Source organism: Aulonocara sp. 'chitande type north' Nkhata Bay, linkage group LG13 (assembly GCF_057382095.1).
Source record: "Aulonocara sp. 'chitande type north' Nkhata Bay isolate Kocher_YH1m ecotype deep benthic linkage group LG13, A_spYH_male_GT1.1, whole genome shotgun sequence".
NCBI classification, from domain to species: domain Eukaryota; kingdom Metazoa; phylum Chordata; class Actinopteri; order Cichliformes; family Cichlidae; genus Aulonocara; species Aulonocara sp. 'chitande type north' Nkhata Bay.
Window position 1 is genome coordinate 6,705,749 of NC_141356.1, and position 14,168 is coordinate 6,719,916.

At 41.3% G+C, this 14,168-nt stretch overlaps 1 protein-coding gene across 1 annotated transcript in view; it reads right to left on the reverse strand.

Annotated features, from left to right (window-relative positions):
• The window catches only part of dntt (deoxynucleotidyltransferase, terminal), a 105,596-nt gene that overhangs the window by 51,970 nt on the left and 39,458 nt on the right, over positions 1 to 14,168 (reverse strand). The window contains exons 7-8 of the mRNA XM_086260164.1: positions 13,994 to 14,066; positions 3,766 to 3,868 (exon numbers count right to left, since the gene is read on the reverse strand). Of these exons, the coding sequence (XP_086116290.1) occupies positions 3,766 to 3,868; positions 13,994 to 14,066 (176 nt within the window). The remainder of the gene's footprint in view (positions 1 to 3,765; positions 3,869 to 13,993; positions 14,067 to 14,168) is intronic.

Consider the following 14,168-nt stretch of genomic DNA (forward strand, 5'->3'; position numbering starts at 1 on the left):
CTGTACTTCTTTTTCAGCACTGTTATAGCCTTGAGGGGTTCATCATACCGATTAGGAGAAACCATGCTATAGGCAAAACACAAATAATACAACCGGCTGCAAAACCCAGAGATTACAATTCAAATCTATTTCCAAAGCAGCACAAAAATTCCTGAATATGTTCAGAAGGATGGATGGATGTTCACGTGGTGTTAGAGAATGAGCGAACATGTTGAGTTTTTCAGCACTTTGCCTGCTATGGCCTGCCAGTTAAAACAGTCTGATGAGATACACAAATGTAAGCATGAAACAGAACCCACAATATGTGATGTCATTGGGTTTATCAACCACAAATATATGGTTTATTAAACCAGATTTTGATAATTCATCTACTACCTGACTATTAAAAACTTTAAAAACTTGCAGATATGTTTTAAAAATTGCAACATGGAGGACACAATCCATCCTCACTGCAAAAGCATCAGATGCTGCTGTTTCATAAAATCCACTGATTTTAGATTTGCAAGATATCCTTTGATGTTTAGTTTTGTTGCTATTTGGCTAGACATCTTGGTAACTACATGGTTCCATTTCATCACTGAAACAAATCGGTTAGGGCTGGGAAAACAGGTGGCTGATGTACTGTTCTTTTACCGTGCGCACTGAAAAATGATGTCAAATGTGCATCAACATATGACAGCAGTCAGTCCTGAGCAGGGATTCAGATGCAGTAACTTGGATACCAACGCAGGTTATTACTGATGACTTTGTCTTAAGACATTTTTCACGTGATGTCATATGTGCATTGCTTAAGAGTTGTCCAGCGTAGTGGAAGTGATACAGCCACAGAAAACAGACAACATTCACCTTCAAAGTAAAACTAAACCTTTTACTTTGAAGGAGTAGTTTCCAAGTGTTTGAGCTCTCCTAGCAACCATAGCAATTGCAAGGAAGTTTTCGACAACTGCTTGGGAAATACACATTTTTCCTAACCAGCTAATGGTTGCCAGGAGGTCACTGATTGGTCTCTAGGCCTGCATGACTCAGGCTTTAGCAACTGATTTCACAGCAACTGCCATCAAACTCCAACAACAATTTACCAACGGGGGATAAATGTTTTTCCCTCAAGACCAGTGGTTGCCAGATGGTTGCAGACTAGGGTTGCCAACTCCCTGAAAAATAAATAAGGGACACCTCGTGGCCAGGGCCGGGCGACCCAGTTGTCTTCACCCTTCCCAGTGTGGTGAATTTTCTAGCTCTTTTTTTGTGTGTGAAATTATTTTTTTAACCATTTGACTTGAAGTTGATTTAAGTACATGCATATTCTATTCTTTGTGATATGAACACATGTGAAACAAATGATCATTTAGCCATTTATTTTTAGCTCAAAATGACAACATTAACACAGTAAAACAGGTCTCCTTCTTAAACAGAAGCCTGTCATGCTTAACTTTTGAGAATATAAGTAAATCTTTCTTTAAAAGAACTCTGTCCTGCTTAACTTAAAATAATAGAAAACAATAGAAAGAAAAATATTCTTGTAACAGTGCACATTTAGTGCATTTAGTACAATTGGCTTCAGTTGAAATATTATTTCAGCTTTTCTAATGCTAATCAGCTGCTCCTGTTTGTAAACCCGCTTGTTCCCATGATTACGCATCTTAACTCATCATCATTATTCATCTATGTATTACTTTTATGTATTAGTCATCTATTTGTTGTAATCATCTATCCTTGCAGTTGTTTATTACACAAAATAAATTATATTATCACACTTCTGGCCACATAGCGCTGATATTCACTGCACATGCCCATATTAACTTTTTCCAGCCAGGTGTTTTCCTTTTCCCATTCTTCCCTTTCTCTGAGGGGAACAAACATTGCTGCTCTAATGCTGGGCTTACACTGTGCGGTTTTTGGCCCATTTTGAGCCGATTTTTGAGTGATCGGACCGATTTTGGCCTTCGTCGTGTAGTATACGTGGGGTAACGAGAAGTGATTAACACCTCACGACCAGCTCCCGATCATCAATCGCTCGTGAAGGTGTCACCACAGGCGCTCACACTGCTCACGCGCAAACACGTAAACGTCGGTGAAAAAGACGGAGCAGCACAGCAGTGCAGCGTGTGATCTGGACACAAGCGATGGAGGCACTACTTGTAGAACTTCGAAAAGGCTCGGATGAGCTTTCCAATGTGGCCTCACAAAATTATCACGACCACAACAACCGTGAAAATAGTTGGATCTACATCGCTGCTCAATCACAGCTGCCTGATCAATGTTTTTCATTAGCAATTTAGCAAAGTTGATGGTGGTGGTGTGTGTCTGTGTGAGTGAAAGACAGAGAGAGACAGGGAGAGCGACAGATTTTCTGTTATAACCTTCATGTTATGGAGGCACAGTGTGAGCACTCAGGTCGCATCAGAGCATCGGGCCGTATAGTGTGAGACCTGCATCGTGACCTACCAACTTCTAACCCCTGCGAGTTTGAGCAGGAGCTGAATAACGTGACTGAAAAAATCGCACAGTGTCTGCCCAGCTTTAGGTGTACTGTCGTCCGAGACTTGCACCGCAGTGTCGGCGTTTGTTTCCCTGTTGGCCATGCTTCTTGTTGTGGTCATCTGTTGTCTTCCGGTATTTTCTCCGTAAGCGACCTTTCCTCGACCAATGAGATGAGCGGTAATCTGAATTGTCATACTCGAATTGTCATAAGTGTGGTGTCAGCTCATTGGTCACAAAGCAGGAGAGGGGCTGGGAATTATGTTTTCAAACAAAGCGTTAATTCCATTAACATTTATAGACTACTTTTGATTCTCACTGTATTACGGGACAAAGTGCGTCCCTTATTAGCTCAATACGGGACGTGTACTTTTGTTTCGAAATACGGGACGATTCCGTATTTTAAGGGACGGTTGGCAACCCTATTGCAGACCAGCCTGTAGGCCTGGGTAGCTCCTTATTCTTTTGACCTTACAGCATCACGCTTCCATCATGGCAGACAAGATAACATGTGGTTAGAAATCACATGACTGCAGAACCTGAACTGAGCTATGAATAATCTCAGCAATCTAGGTTAAGACTTAATATAAGCATAATTACAGATGTCTGCAATGACGTATGAATCACGCCACCAGAATGTTAAAACAAACAAAAGCCTTCCACATTCTCACATTTCCCACACCGCCGACAGATAGCTGGCTTCAGTATCTCTATTACTCAGCATGCAGCAACAACAAGCACTTGTCTCAGCTGTGTCTATCACTGTTTTGGTGCTGCTCTGGAAACACTTGCCTTGTAGTCTGAACTACCGCTCGCACCTTCATGTATTTCCTTGGGAATTTTTGCATTTGCTCATTTTCCCCCCTCAAAGCCAACCTTGCGTTGTGCAATCAATAAAGATGTTTTCTGTATTTGCATGTGCCTCATCACAGTGCAGTGGTGCGAGCTTGCTGTGCCACCATGGCCCAGGATGTAAGGTGGGTTTAATTAAAAAGGGATTGTTTATGAATGCAGGATATAGAAACACAGATGGACACCTAAACCAGTCTCAGTGATTTAACATCAAATGCAAAGCAGTGTTCAAACGTTGCTCTGAACTCCCGCTTATTAAAAATTTAACACACAGGCACTCCACAAACACAGGTTTCAAAAAAAATATTAGCATTGCTTTGTTTAGTCTATTGTTCCTCTCAAGAATATTGGATCTTTGTATTTACTTTAGCCTATAGTGTGTTCATTCAGGATACTAATACTATGCTTTAAGAAAGACCTAAACAACATACTTACTTGCTGTTTTAGTCTATCAATAACGCTGGTGAGAAGACGCTCCTCCTTCCCCAGTTGTGGTGTGGTCACGATAAAGTCTACATCGTGGCCAAAATCCTTCCCCCTGGAAACAAAGACATAGCACAGTTACCCACTCACTGTATCCTGGAAATAATGAAATGAATTACCTTTTAGTCATAGCATTTAACTGATGAAGAGGGAGGGTGGCAGACGGTGCTATTAAAAGAACAAGCCAAGCTAATGGCACTGTCTCTTTTTTTTCATTATTCAAACAAGTAATTTTTTCCCTTCAGTAGCTAAGTGTAAAAACCCTTTTTGTTGCCTCAGCTGTCAGAGCTTTAACTTTCATGAGAATCATCATTTTCTACTTGGATCGGTGTCATAAAGCGGACCCATATGGACCCTGAATAGGCTTGCACAATGCATTTACTCTGTCAGCACAACTGCACATAAGAGATGTTGCAGTACTGAGTGATTATCAAGTGATTATCTGGCAGAAGAAAAAGCTCTGGACGGAACCGCTGTATGGGCAGAAGATATGTGCACAAAAGGCATATCAAAGCTTCTGTCTGGCTCACTGGATCCATAGGCACTTGAGCAGAGAAGCAAGAAAAGCAAAAGCATCCCCATTATTTAATCAGGAGGAGCAAATGTAGTTTTTTTTTTCCTACCCTACTTTTCTGTCGCTTGAAAAGTAAATTATCATACACTTCTCTGCAGCGTTTTTATTAGAAGCCTATCCTTTTAAGTCACGGCACAGCAGCGAGTTATTCAGACTAATCAGAGGAAACGCGAGAAATATGCAGAAATCTATTGTAGACTTACTGAAATTTATCCCCGCTCAGAGGAAACCGTCCTGCTACAGAAGTGAGCGTCACAACATTTGTTTATCAAAATCTTTTGAATGTCAAATAAGCGTGTTGCACTATGCGTAAATCTGTCACACCCAACCACACTAGGGAAGCCTGATCAAACAGTAAGGACTGTCAGGCTGACTGAGTGACCAAATTTAAACATGTGGACCCAAGCAAACACTGGGGTGCTGGTGTCACTGGTCAGTTTGTGTACACTTTGAGCAACTGTTTTTATTTCGATTTAGTTGTTGGCTTCTTCAGAATACACATGGTTCGGAGTTAGTACTAAACCCGGGCTTGATGGTGCGAATGCGGCGTGTAGATATTCTTTGGAAATTACAGTCCATATAGTCTAAGGTGCTTGGAAAGAAAAGCATCTGGACTTCTTTAAGTTACTTGAAGACATTTCACATCTCATCTGAGAAGCTTCTTCAGTTCTAAGGTCAAATGATGTTGAGTCCCAGATTTAAGCCCTAAGGGAGTGTCCAACAAAAGGGACACGGACCCCCTATTGATCCTCCATCTAATCACACGAGCCAAGGTGTGAAAACGGGTGTAGGTCACAATCAGCCAAGGTTTCGAGTGAACTCACTGTGAAACCTAGCCCCAACCTATCATGTGATTTCCTGAGGTCCATGTCCCTCTTGGGGGTCACTCTCATAGGACTTAAATCTGGAACTCTCCACCATTTGACCCTAGAACTGAAGAAGCTTCTTGGATGAGAGGTGAAACATCTTCAAGCAACTTAAAGAAGTCCAGATGCTTTTCTTTCCAAGCTCCTTAGACTACAATGACCTGGATGACTGAGAACCTTCACAGACATACAGTCCCATATAGTTTTCTAACTCCCAGCTATAGACTAATTTTCACTTTTTGTAATGGCCAGCAGGGGGTGACGTCAGTGAGAACTGCTGGTTGAGTCCAGCCGTATTGGAAACCTGCTCCTGTGAACTATGAGTCTACAGTCTCAGTTGCTCGTTTCAATTCTTACTAAATATAACAGGATTGAGGCAAAAAGCAGAATTAAGCAGGGTGTGCTTCACTATGCGACTGACACGTCAGTAGACTGTAAGTGTGCATTATCAACCGCAAACAAGCTTTGTGAGGTTTCACAATGAGACTAACCAAAGGGTGTTGTCACAGTGGTGGCACCGTTCCCCTTTGACTAAGCCTTGAGTTCTGGCATTTTTCCCATCTCTATATTATAATTTAATTTTTGTTTGTTTGATTGATTTTTGTTAGCAATAACTCACTGTAATATTAAAATCCAATTTAATTTTGGCTAGCAAAAAACTGCCATACAGGACACCGGCCTGTGAAGGGAATCATCTTTCCACGGCAACCTTGTGGCATTTCCAGGGGGCTTTATTATTTTCCCACTTATCAGAGACATAGAGATCAGAGAGCATTTGTTACTCTGATCACCTGCCTAATCTCCAGGAAACTGTCTCAACTTATTGAACAGGCTATTACTAGGAACCACTAAATTCATATCTTTGGTTATCAAAGCCATACGGTGACCACAGATATGCTGAAGAAAGTTTCGGTTCAAGAATTATTTCAGTTTTAATGTCTTCAGAAATTAGCATCTCCCTCTTTTTTTTGGCTGATTTTTGCTTTCTAAAACCCGGTTGCCTGTTTTCTGTTTGAGGACCACCCACTGTCCGATTTTCATACTTGAAGCTAAAAAACATTTTCAAAAAATTTTCATTATGAGTGAAACTGATTTGATACACACGGCAGGCCTACAGTTTAACACACATAGAGCTTATGTATTATTAGTTACATAAATCGACAGGATAAAAGAAGTGCGTGTACAAAAGTAGGAAGTATATTGCTGCCATTCATCAGACAGAAAGAAGACGTGGGATTATATAAGTTTATGCCTGTTTCTGCTTCTTTCAGAACATAAAATTTTAGTTACTTATATATATATATAAGACAGTACTATATATTGGGTATTTTGTTTTGTTATATATACATGTTCTATCTGTCTAACAGCCTTTTCACAATGTATATGGGGAGTGCTGGTCTGCATTAGTATATGAGTAGGTGATAGGTGTCAAAGTAATATCAGAGTGAAAGCCAGGAGCCATAGCTTCCCGGCAGAACTGTGCATCATAATTGGATGATCAATGTTATTCACCTGTAAGTGTTTTTTATGATGTGGCGGTCTGGTTTATGTACTATATTTCTGCATTGAGTATGCTATCTTATTACAGTTATATTACATTTACAATGTACATATGCAGTCATGCACATTATAATACTGATATATTGTTATCATATCCGTTTAATAGAAGGCACTTTGGACTGCCCCGTTATTTCCCAGGGGGTCGCAACAGCGAACAGATCTGCACATTTGATTTGGCACAGATTTTACACCAGATGCCTTTCCTGACATAACCCTCCCATTTATCCGGGCTCGGGACCAGCATGAGCAATATACGCTAGCTTGTGACCCACTCGAACTGGGTTTCATCATATCAATTTAGTAATATTTAATCATATATATCCATTATTATTTAACTTTCAAAACATAAACTGATGGGAATTTACGACTGTCCTTGAAAGGAGGTTTATATCTGTGCTTTGAAGCTCTTGAGAGGAGATCAATTTAGTGGCTGTGGCTGAGGTCCACTCCAGTTCCACCTGCTGATAATGCATTCCTCCTACGAGCAATATATTTATCATCCTCCAGCCAGTTAAGATCAGTCTGTGCTGTGCCAGGGTTTCAGAGGCGCTTCCAGTCAACACAATCACAAAAGCAGTTGGACACACCCACGTGTGCCTTACACCACGAGCAGCATCTGTGCTTACAATCATATTCACAGAAGCATATTCACTGCTTTGAGGTTTCCTTTAAAATTCTCAATGACGTATGTGTATCTACCAGTAATGATGCTCTGAGAGTACTTTGGCGTGCTCATTGGCATTCAAGCCAGACGATAATAAAATTAAGCCTTCAAGACAAACGATGAGCTGCTCAGAAGTGTAAATATGACTGCAAATGGGTTTGAATGTACGCCCTGCGATGGACTGGCCCACCTGTCCAAGGGGTTTTCCTTCCTTTCACACAGTGCATCCTGTCACAGGCTGCAGGATAACTCAAAAACAGCAGTCAGACAGAATGATGAAAAGAAACTGTGGGTTTCTGGCGATTATAGTAGCTTGTGTGTGTAGACACAAATACACAGAAACAAACCAGGGCTAAAGTTGTGCCCTCAAATAACAGAAGATACCCCCGACCGTCGTCAAGTTTAGCTCTGGCACTACCTGCCAGAAGGCCTTGCATTATTTCACCCTAATCATTGCCCAACACCCACTCACACACACCTACACACGCACACACAAAAGCTTTTGAAAAAACAACGAGCGAAAAATCCTACATACGTAAGCACCAGTGTCACAGCAAACAACAAAGCAAAGTGACAATGAATGTTGGGGGCGATACAGCTCTAAAGAAGCCTCTGCAGGCACGAGGCTCGGTGTTTGATCTCTCTTTGCTGCTGCTTGACAGCAGCGAGAGTGAAGAAAGGTGCAGAGGCTGTGAATGGCTTGCGGGAACGCTTCAAAGGTCACTGTGGCTAATTCAGGGAGCAAGGAAGTAATAGAAAACAGCCATTAGAGCTGCAGAAGGCATGATAATGTTAATGGTTAGCATTAGCAGTAGACAGCGTGTACCCCTGTGGCATTTACAGAATCGAGCACCTGGTTTACAGGTTCACTCTGCAGCTGCGTCTTTGGTAACACTTATTCAATTTGCCTTGTGAGCCTGTTTTATTTTGTATTAAATATCAAAAGCTGTTAAGTGAATTCATTTTAACACTTGTGTTTAGACTTTGCAGTATATACATACACATATATAGGCCTCGATGTGAAGAGTTGGCACTTCTTTAATGAGTTGACTGTTAGGACAGCGCTACTTGAGAATGCATCACAGATTTCCATCTGCTGACTGAGCAACTTTTGCCTATGAAATCTCCCAACACTCAGCTTTAATTGGCAAAGCTGAGATTCCACAACACTTCCAGCTCGTACAGTGCGCTTAAGTTGTTAAGTGAGTCTCGCTGTTAGCCTCTGCTGCGCCGGCAAAACCCACTCGAGTGCACTGCATAAATGTGTGCCGAGAATAGCAAAGAAACCAAAGCGGGAAGGAGACAGAGAGAGATCATCAGCATAAACTGGGTTTACCTCCTATCAGAGCTTAAGAACGACCTAATCTTGTCAAATAGTGGTTTTCCGTGTCTGTGTGTGTGTGTTAGGGGATAACATGGGAAGGTTATTTTAGGGGAAGCGGCATTTACGCTTTTCAGCTCCCTCTCATTTGAGCATCAGTATGTGTCAGGTCAGTGCAGATAATTCAGCAGCAGTCAGCGGAAAGGCGGATGACAGCATGTCGTGCACATTCTTCCAGCATACCAGGGGTTCTCCTTCTTCTTCTTCGTCTCTGCCTTTAGCAGTGCAACTTCAGAGCTCTGTTCCTGTTTAGCATTGGACACCTACTCCTGCTCAGTGGGATGGATGGATGTGAAGATGTGGGTAAAAACAGAAGAATTGATAGGCGTTCGGGCACAGCTGCACGTCGATAAACACCTGGTTTGAATTTAGGCCATCTAGTCTTTTATCGCGTGAGGGAAAATGCTAAATTATTAAGTGTTACTGCACAAAGACAATGAAATACACATGGTTATTTACAGTTTTGTGTGGACGACATGACGACACGCATGAATAATACAGATCTGCGAAGTGTTAGGCTACGGGCGTCTGCAGGCTAAGCTCTGCAAAACTTAGGTCACAAAAAAGCAACCAGGCTTTGTTTGTGACTATGCATCATTTTCCCCTTCTATCAGCCTTCCCATCCACATTTCTTGCTAACACAGCAGTGCGAGGCGATAATCAGGAAGATATGAAATGAGAACAGGAAAAAGCAGCTAAGTGTGGCCTATTCTTCATGACCAGATGGCTTGTTTTGCTCTTTCCTCCCCTGCAAGCTGATAATGAGGTTTGTTTTAGAATCACGACACCCCGAACTAAGCCGATAAGGAATACTTATCTCAGCTGTTGTTCAAGGCAAACTGTGCGGTGGAACTCGGCGGCTGTTTGCGGATTTGAGAGGAGACACCAATGCCCCCCCCCCCCATCAGTGTCACTTTGAGTCATATTCCAGACAATTTGATGTCCCTCAGTAGGGACTTGCCTGCCTCATACTGAAATAAACACAGTGTTCCGCTGACACTGCGTGAGCCTTCACATGCAGTTGTGGAAGAAGCTGTATTTTCAAGTGTAATCTATTTTTAATCCTCCCCTCCAACAAAACCGCTTTAAGACTTGTCACCCGCCTTCCACAGCTGTCCTTTCAATAAGGCTAATGTCAGTGGCATCAACAAATCCTCGCCACGCTGTTTCTCTCTGAAGTGGATGACAGCCTGAGTTTATTCCAGCACACGAGTTGTTTTGTGAAACTTTTGGGAGTCGTGGTATCTTTTTGTGCATCTTCTGCAGCTATTTAAGGAGGTATATAGGATATGCACATTTCCATTTTTGACAAGGGGTATCGGCTAGAAAGATGAAGCTAATAAGAGACTCTACACCAGGCTCAAAATTATAGGTAATTAAATCGAGCTTTGACAGGACTTTAGAAGGGAACATTTTCAAATATGTCACCGTGAAACGAGTAAGTGGATTATTAGTGGTACTGCTGGCATCTTAGAAAGCATATGAACTATTTTGGTGTAATAGACCTCATACTGCCTCCCACTGTGTTTAAACCATGTCTGGAGAATCAGCCTTTCAACAAGATAAAGGTAAATTACTTACTTGCTTCCTGATAATGCACAAGTTATCGTTCTTCAATTATAGCGCCGCATGATTCCAATTAGGTCTATCTCGCTCTCTCTCTCTCTCCAAAGTCTGCACCAAATATGGGGTGAAGTAAATGTGTGTTTCATTTCCCCGAATTTGAAGCCATAAAGGCGCTCTTGCAGGCCCCTTTACACTTTGCAGCAGACTCCTGGCCCATAAATCTTGAGCTGTTCCTCTCCCTCATTCTTGAAGTTAACTATCCATGATGCTCTAATCACCTTCCTCGACTCTCTTACCACATTTCCCCTCTGAGCAGTTATTTACATAATCAGACATCATTCCAGCTGTCATTTAACAATTTGAAGATTGGAGCGTTTTTTTTTTCCTTGTGGATTTTCACAACATCCTTATTTAGGAAATTTGTGAATCTTTCCCATTTACACATTTGCCCACCCCTCCTGATTTCTTAGGTTGTTCTTGTTTTTTACATATTTGCCACATTTACATGCTTCAGATCATCAATCGAAATTTAATATTAGACAAAGATAACCCGAGTGAACACAAAAAGCAGTTTTTAAATGATGGTTTCATTTGTTTAAATAAAAAGTTATCCAAACTTACCTGGCCCTGTGTGAAAAAGCAGCTGCTCACTAGACCCGACACCTGGTTGCAAGATCCTGGGCAATCAAGTGTTTTTGATAACTGGGGATGAGTCTTTCACATCAGTGTGGAGGAATTTTGGTCTACTATTCTTTTCAGAATTGTTTTAATTCTTCCACCCTGGAAGGTTTAAGATCATGCCAAAAATCAGTCTGATTTAAGTACAGACTTTGACAAGGCCACTCCAAAACCTTCATCTTTTGGTGTGTTTTGGATTATTGTCCTGCTCCATAACCCAAGTGCGCTTGAGCTTCAGGGCATGAACTGGTAGAGAGCAGAAGTTATGGCTCCAGCAATTACAGCAAGTTGTCCTAAAGCAGGAAAACACACTACAACCACGGCTGGTATGATGTTCTTTTTATGAAATGCTGTGTTGGTTTTGTGCCAGATGTAAAGGGACTCAAAACTTCCAGAACGTCCAAAAGGTATTTGGTTTGTCAGTCCACAGAATTTTTTCCCAAAAGATTTTGCTTTGGAAATGTCCCATGCATGCCATTTTACCCAGCGTCTTTCTTTTTGTTGAATCATAAACAATGGCTTTAACTGAAGCAAGAGATGTCTGCAGTGCATTAGATGTTGTTCTGGGTTCTTTTGTGACTTCCTGATTCTTGGAATAATTTTAGTCAGCCCAACACTCCTGGGAAGGTTCACCACTGTTGCAAGTTTTCTCCATTTGTGAGGCTTACATCGTGGTTCACTGGAGTCCCAAAGCCTGAGAAATAGCTTCGTAACCCTTTACAGACTGATAGATGTCAGTGATTTTGTTTCTTTAGTGGCATGATTTTTTTTTTTTTTTTTTTTTTTATCTTTTAATCTACTTCACTTTGTCGGACAGTTTCTACTTAGGTAATTTCTTGATTCAACAGTTCTGGCAGTAATCAGGCCTGGGTTTGGGTAGTGAAATTGGACTCAGTTTTTCCCAAAAGAAATGTTGTCAATCACAATTAATTCATAATTTAACAGGGGGGGGGTAATCAGAGGGCTAGGTACATTTGGATAGTTTTGTTTTTTATGTAATGTATGTTTTGAGCAGAGAAATAATACCATTTCCTTAATAAAATTAAGTTAAGCCATCCCTAATAAAGTGCCCACTGAGTGTATATATCATATTTTTCACAGGTGATTTTTAATAAAACACTCGTGTGATTCGTGTAGGCAGCAGGTATTTCTTTGATAAAGGCGTCCTTGTCTGCTAGTTTGAGTGTTAAAGGTTACTTTGTATCAACCTCTGGTCTACAAGAACTGCAAATAAAATAGATTTCATTTACAGTCTCAACACTGGTCTAAAAATCCATGAAGGGACATGTGTATGGCCTACAAAATGATTTTAGGGTTTGGCTGTTGATTTACAATTTTTTTTTTTGCAATGCGCAAAGAAAATGCCCACAGCAAGAGAAATCAAAATGAACAGTGGACGTGGTTTAAACGGCTTGAGGTAAGAAACAGATTTCAGGAAAAGCACCATGCTGTCTCTTTGTTTAGACAATTGTGTCATTCTGGAGTTGCAGTCGGCATCTGGTGCTGCAAATATTTCCTCCTAGTATAAAATAGTGAAGTACTCTGATTTCATGCACATTTGCTGCCAAGCTAGTATGCTGTAAGGATCAGCATGTAAATCGGTGTTGTATATTACAAAGTGTGTTGAATTTGCAAAGCCTTTGGCTACACCTGACAAATGTGAGATAATGCCACGATACCGGTCCTGTAGCTAAAGTGACTTTTTTTCCCCGTTATAAAAGTTAGCGTATAGTAATTTTCTACCAAACTCTGACAAACAGAATACAGCAAATGCAGAAAAGGAAAACTTTAATAAGGTTTTAAGGGAGCAGGAATAACTCCAGTAACATGTGATGTTTGCAGTCCAGACACTATTAAAGACCATCAGCAAAGCCGCGGCAGCTCTGTTACCCCTGTAGAGAGGCAAGCGCCCGTCCTTACTGCCAGACTGCTTTTGAATTATTTACCTCACACGCCACTGGTTACGGCTGGATTTTTACAACACCACAGAGCAGAGTGCTCCACACTTACTGAGCCACAAAGCACTGCGCATAACAAAATAAACAAATAAATAAATAAATGAAACAGCACCACAAAGATGTGCCAATGGAGGGAGGCACCGGCTGCGAGCGAACAGTGGCACTCAGCAGGTAGCTTTACAAGTGCACTCACTGTGCCCTCTGAGACTGACAAATGTAATGCACTTTAGCATCTTAATGTAAATGCAAAACGTTAGTAACCCGTGCTATCTGGCGTTCTGTTTTACTGTCAAGAACAAAGGCGTCAGATGGGGAATATTCTGCGGTGGTAAATATCAAATTAATCCGTTTTGTCTAAGAACTCTCGAAAACTGCAAGATGCAATTAGACACCAGCGGCTCTGACGCTTCTACCCAGACACTCACTCTGTGACTTCTATGCTCTGATATCAGATAATAATAATAATAACAGTAATAAGATCCACCTGGGAATCAAGCAGACCTCTTGAGGCTTTGCTAATGTCTTTGCTTTCCCTGTGTATAATATGAACAGAACAATAATGGGGGATGGGGAGGGGCGAGGAAAGACTGAAGGTGCCGTTGTGTTTCATCTTCAAATATCAGACACAAAACGACTGCAGCGAGCGCAGAAACGGTGCAAAAATTATAATTCGTGGATCAATCGGTATCTCATTGATTTGTATGTTCCTCTGTCTTTGTGCTACATGAAAAGCATTAATTATCCATTTCTTTTTTTGTCCCCCACCGAAGAATGGAGCTTCCCCCAACAATTAATTAGAAAACCTTTAATGATATTTCTGCTTCTAATGAAGTAAATTAAATGGGGTTATTCGTGTTTCTGCTCTTTTTCAAGACTCGTCGAGCACGACGGAGGGTTCAGGGTTCAGACAAATTTTCCACATCAAAAACTCACACGGTATTTCTCCGCACGGAGTCGACACCGCAGTGTTCCAAGTGATCGATTACGACCAGTTTGATGAAGGTGTCTGTCAGCGCAATACATTATGGGACGGAGTTTGAAAGTGAATGGAAACCTGCGAGCGATGCAGTACAGTGTTTTGAATTACCATCCAGCTACACTCCAAGCA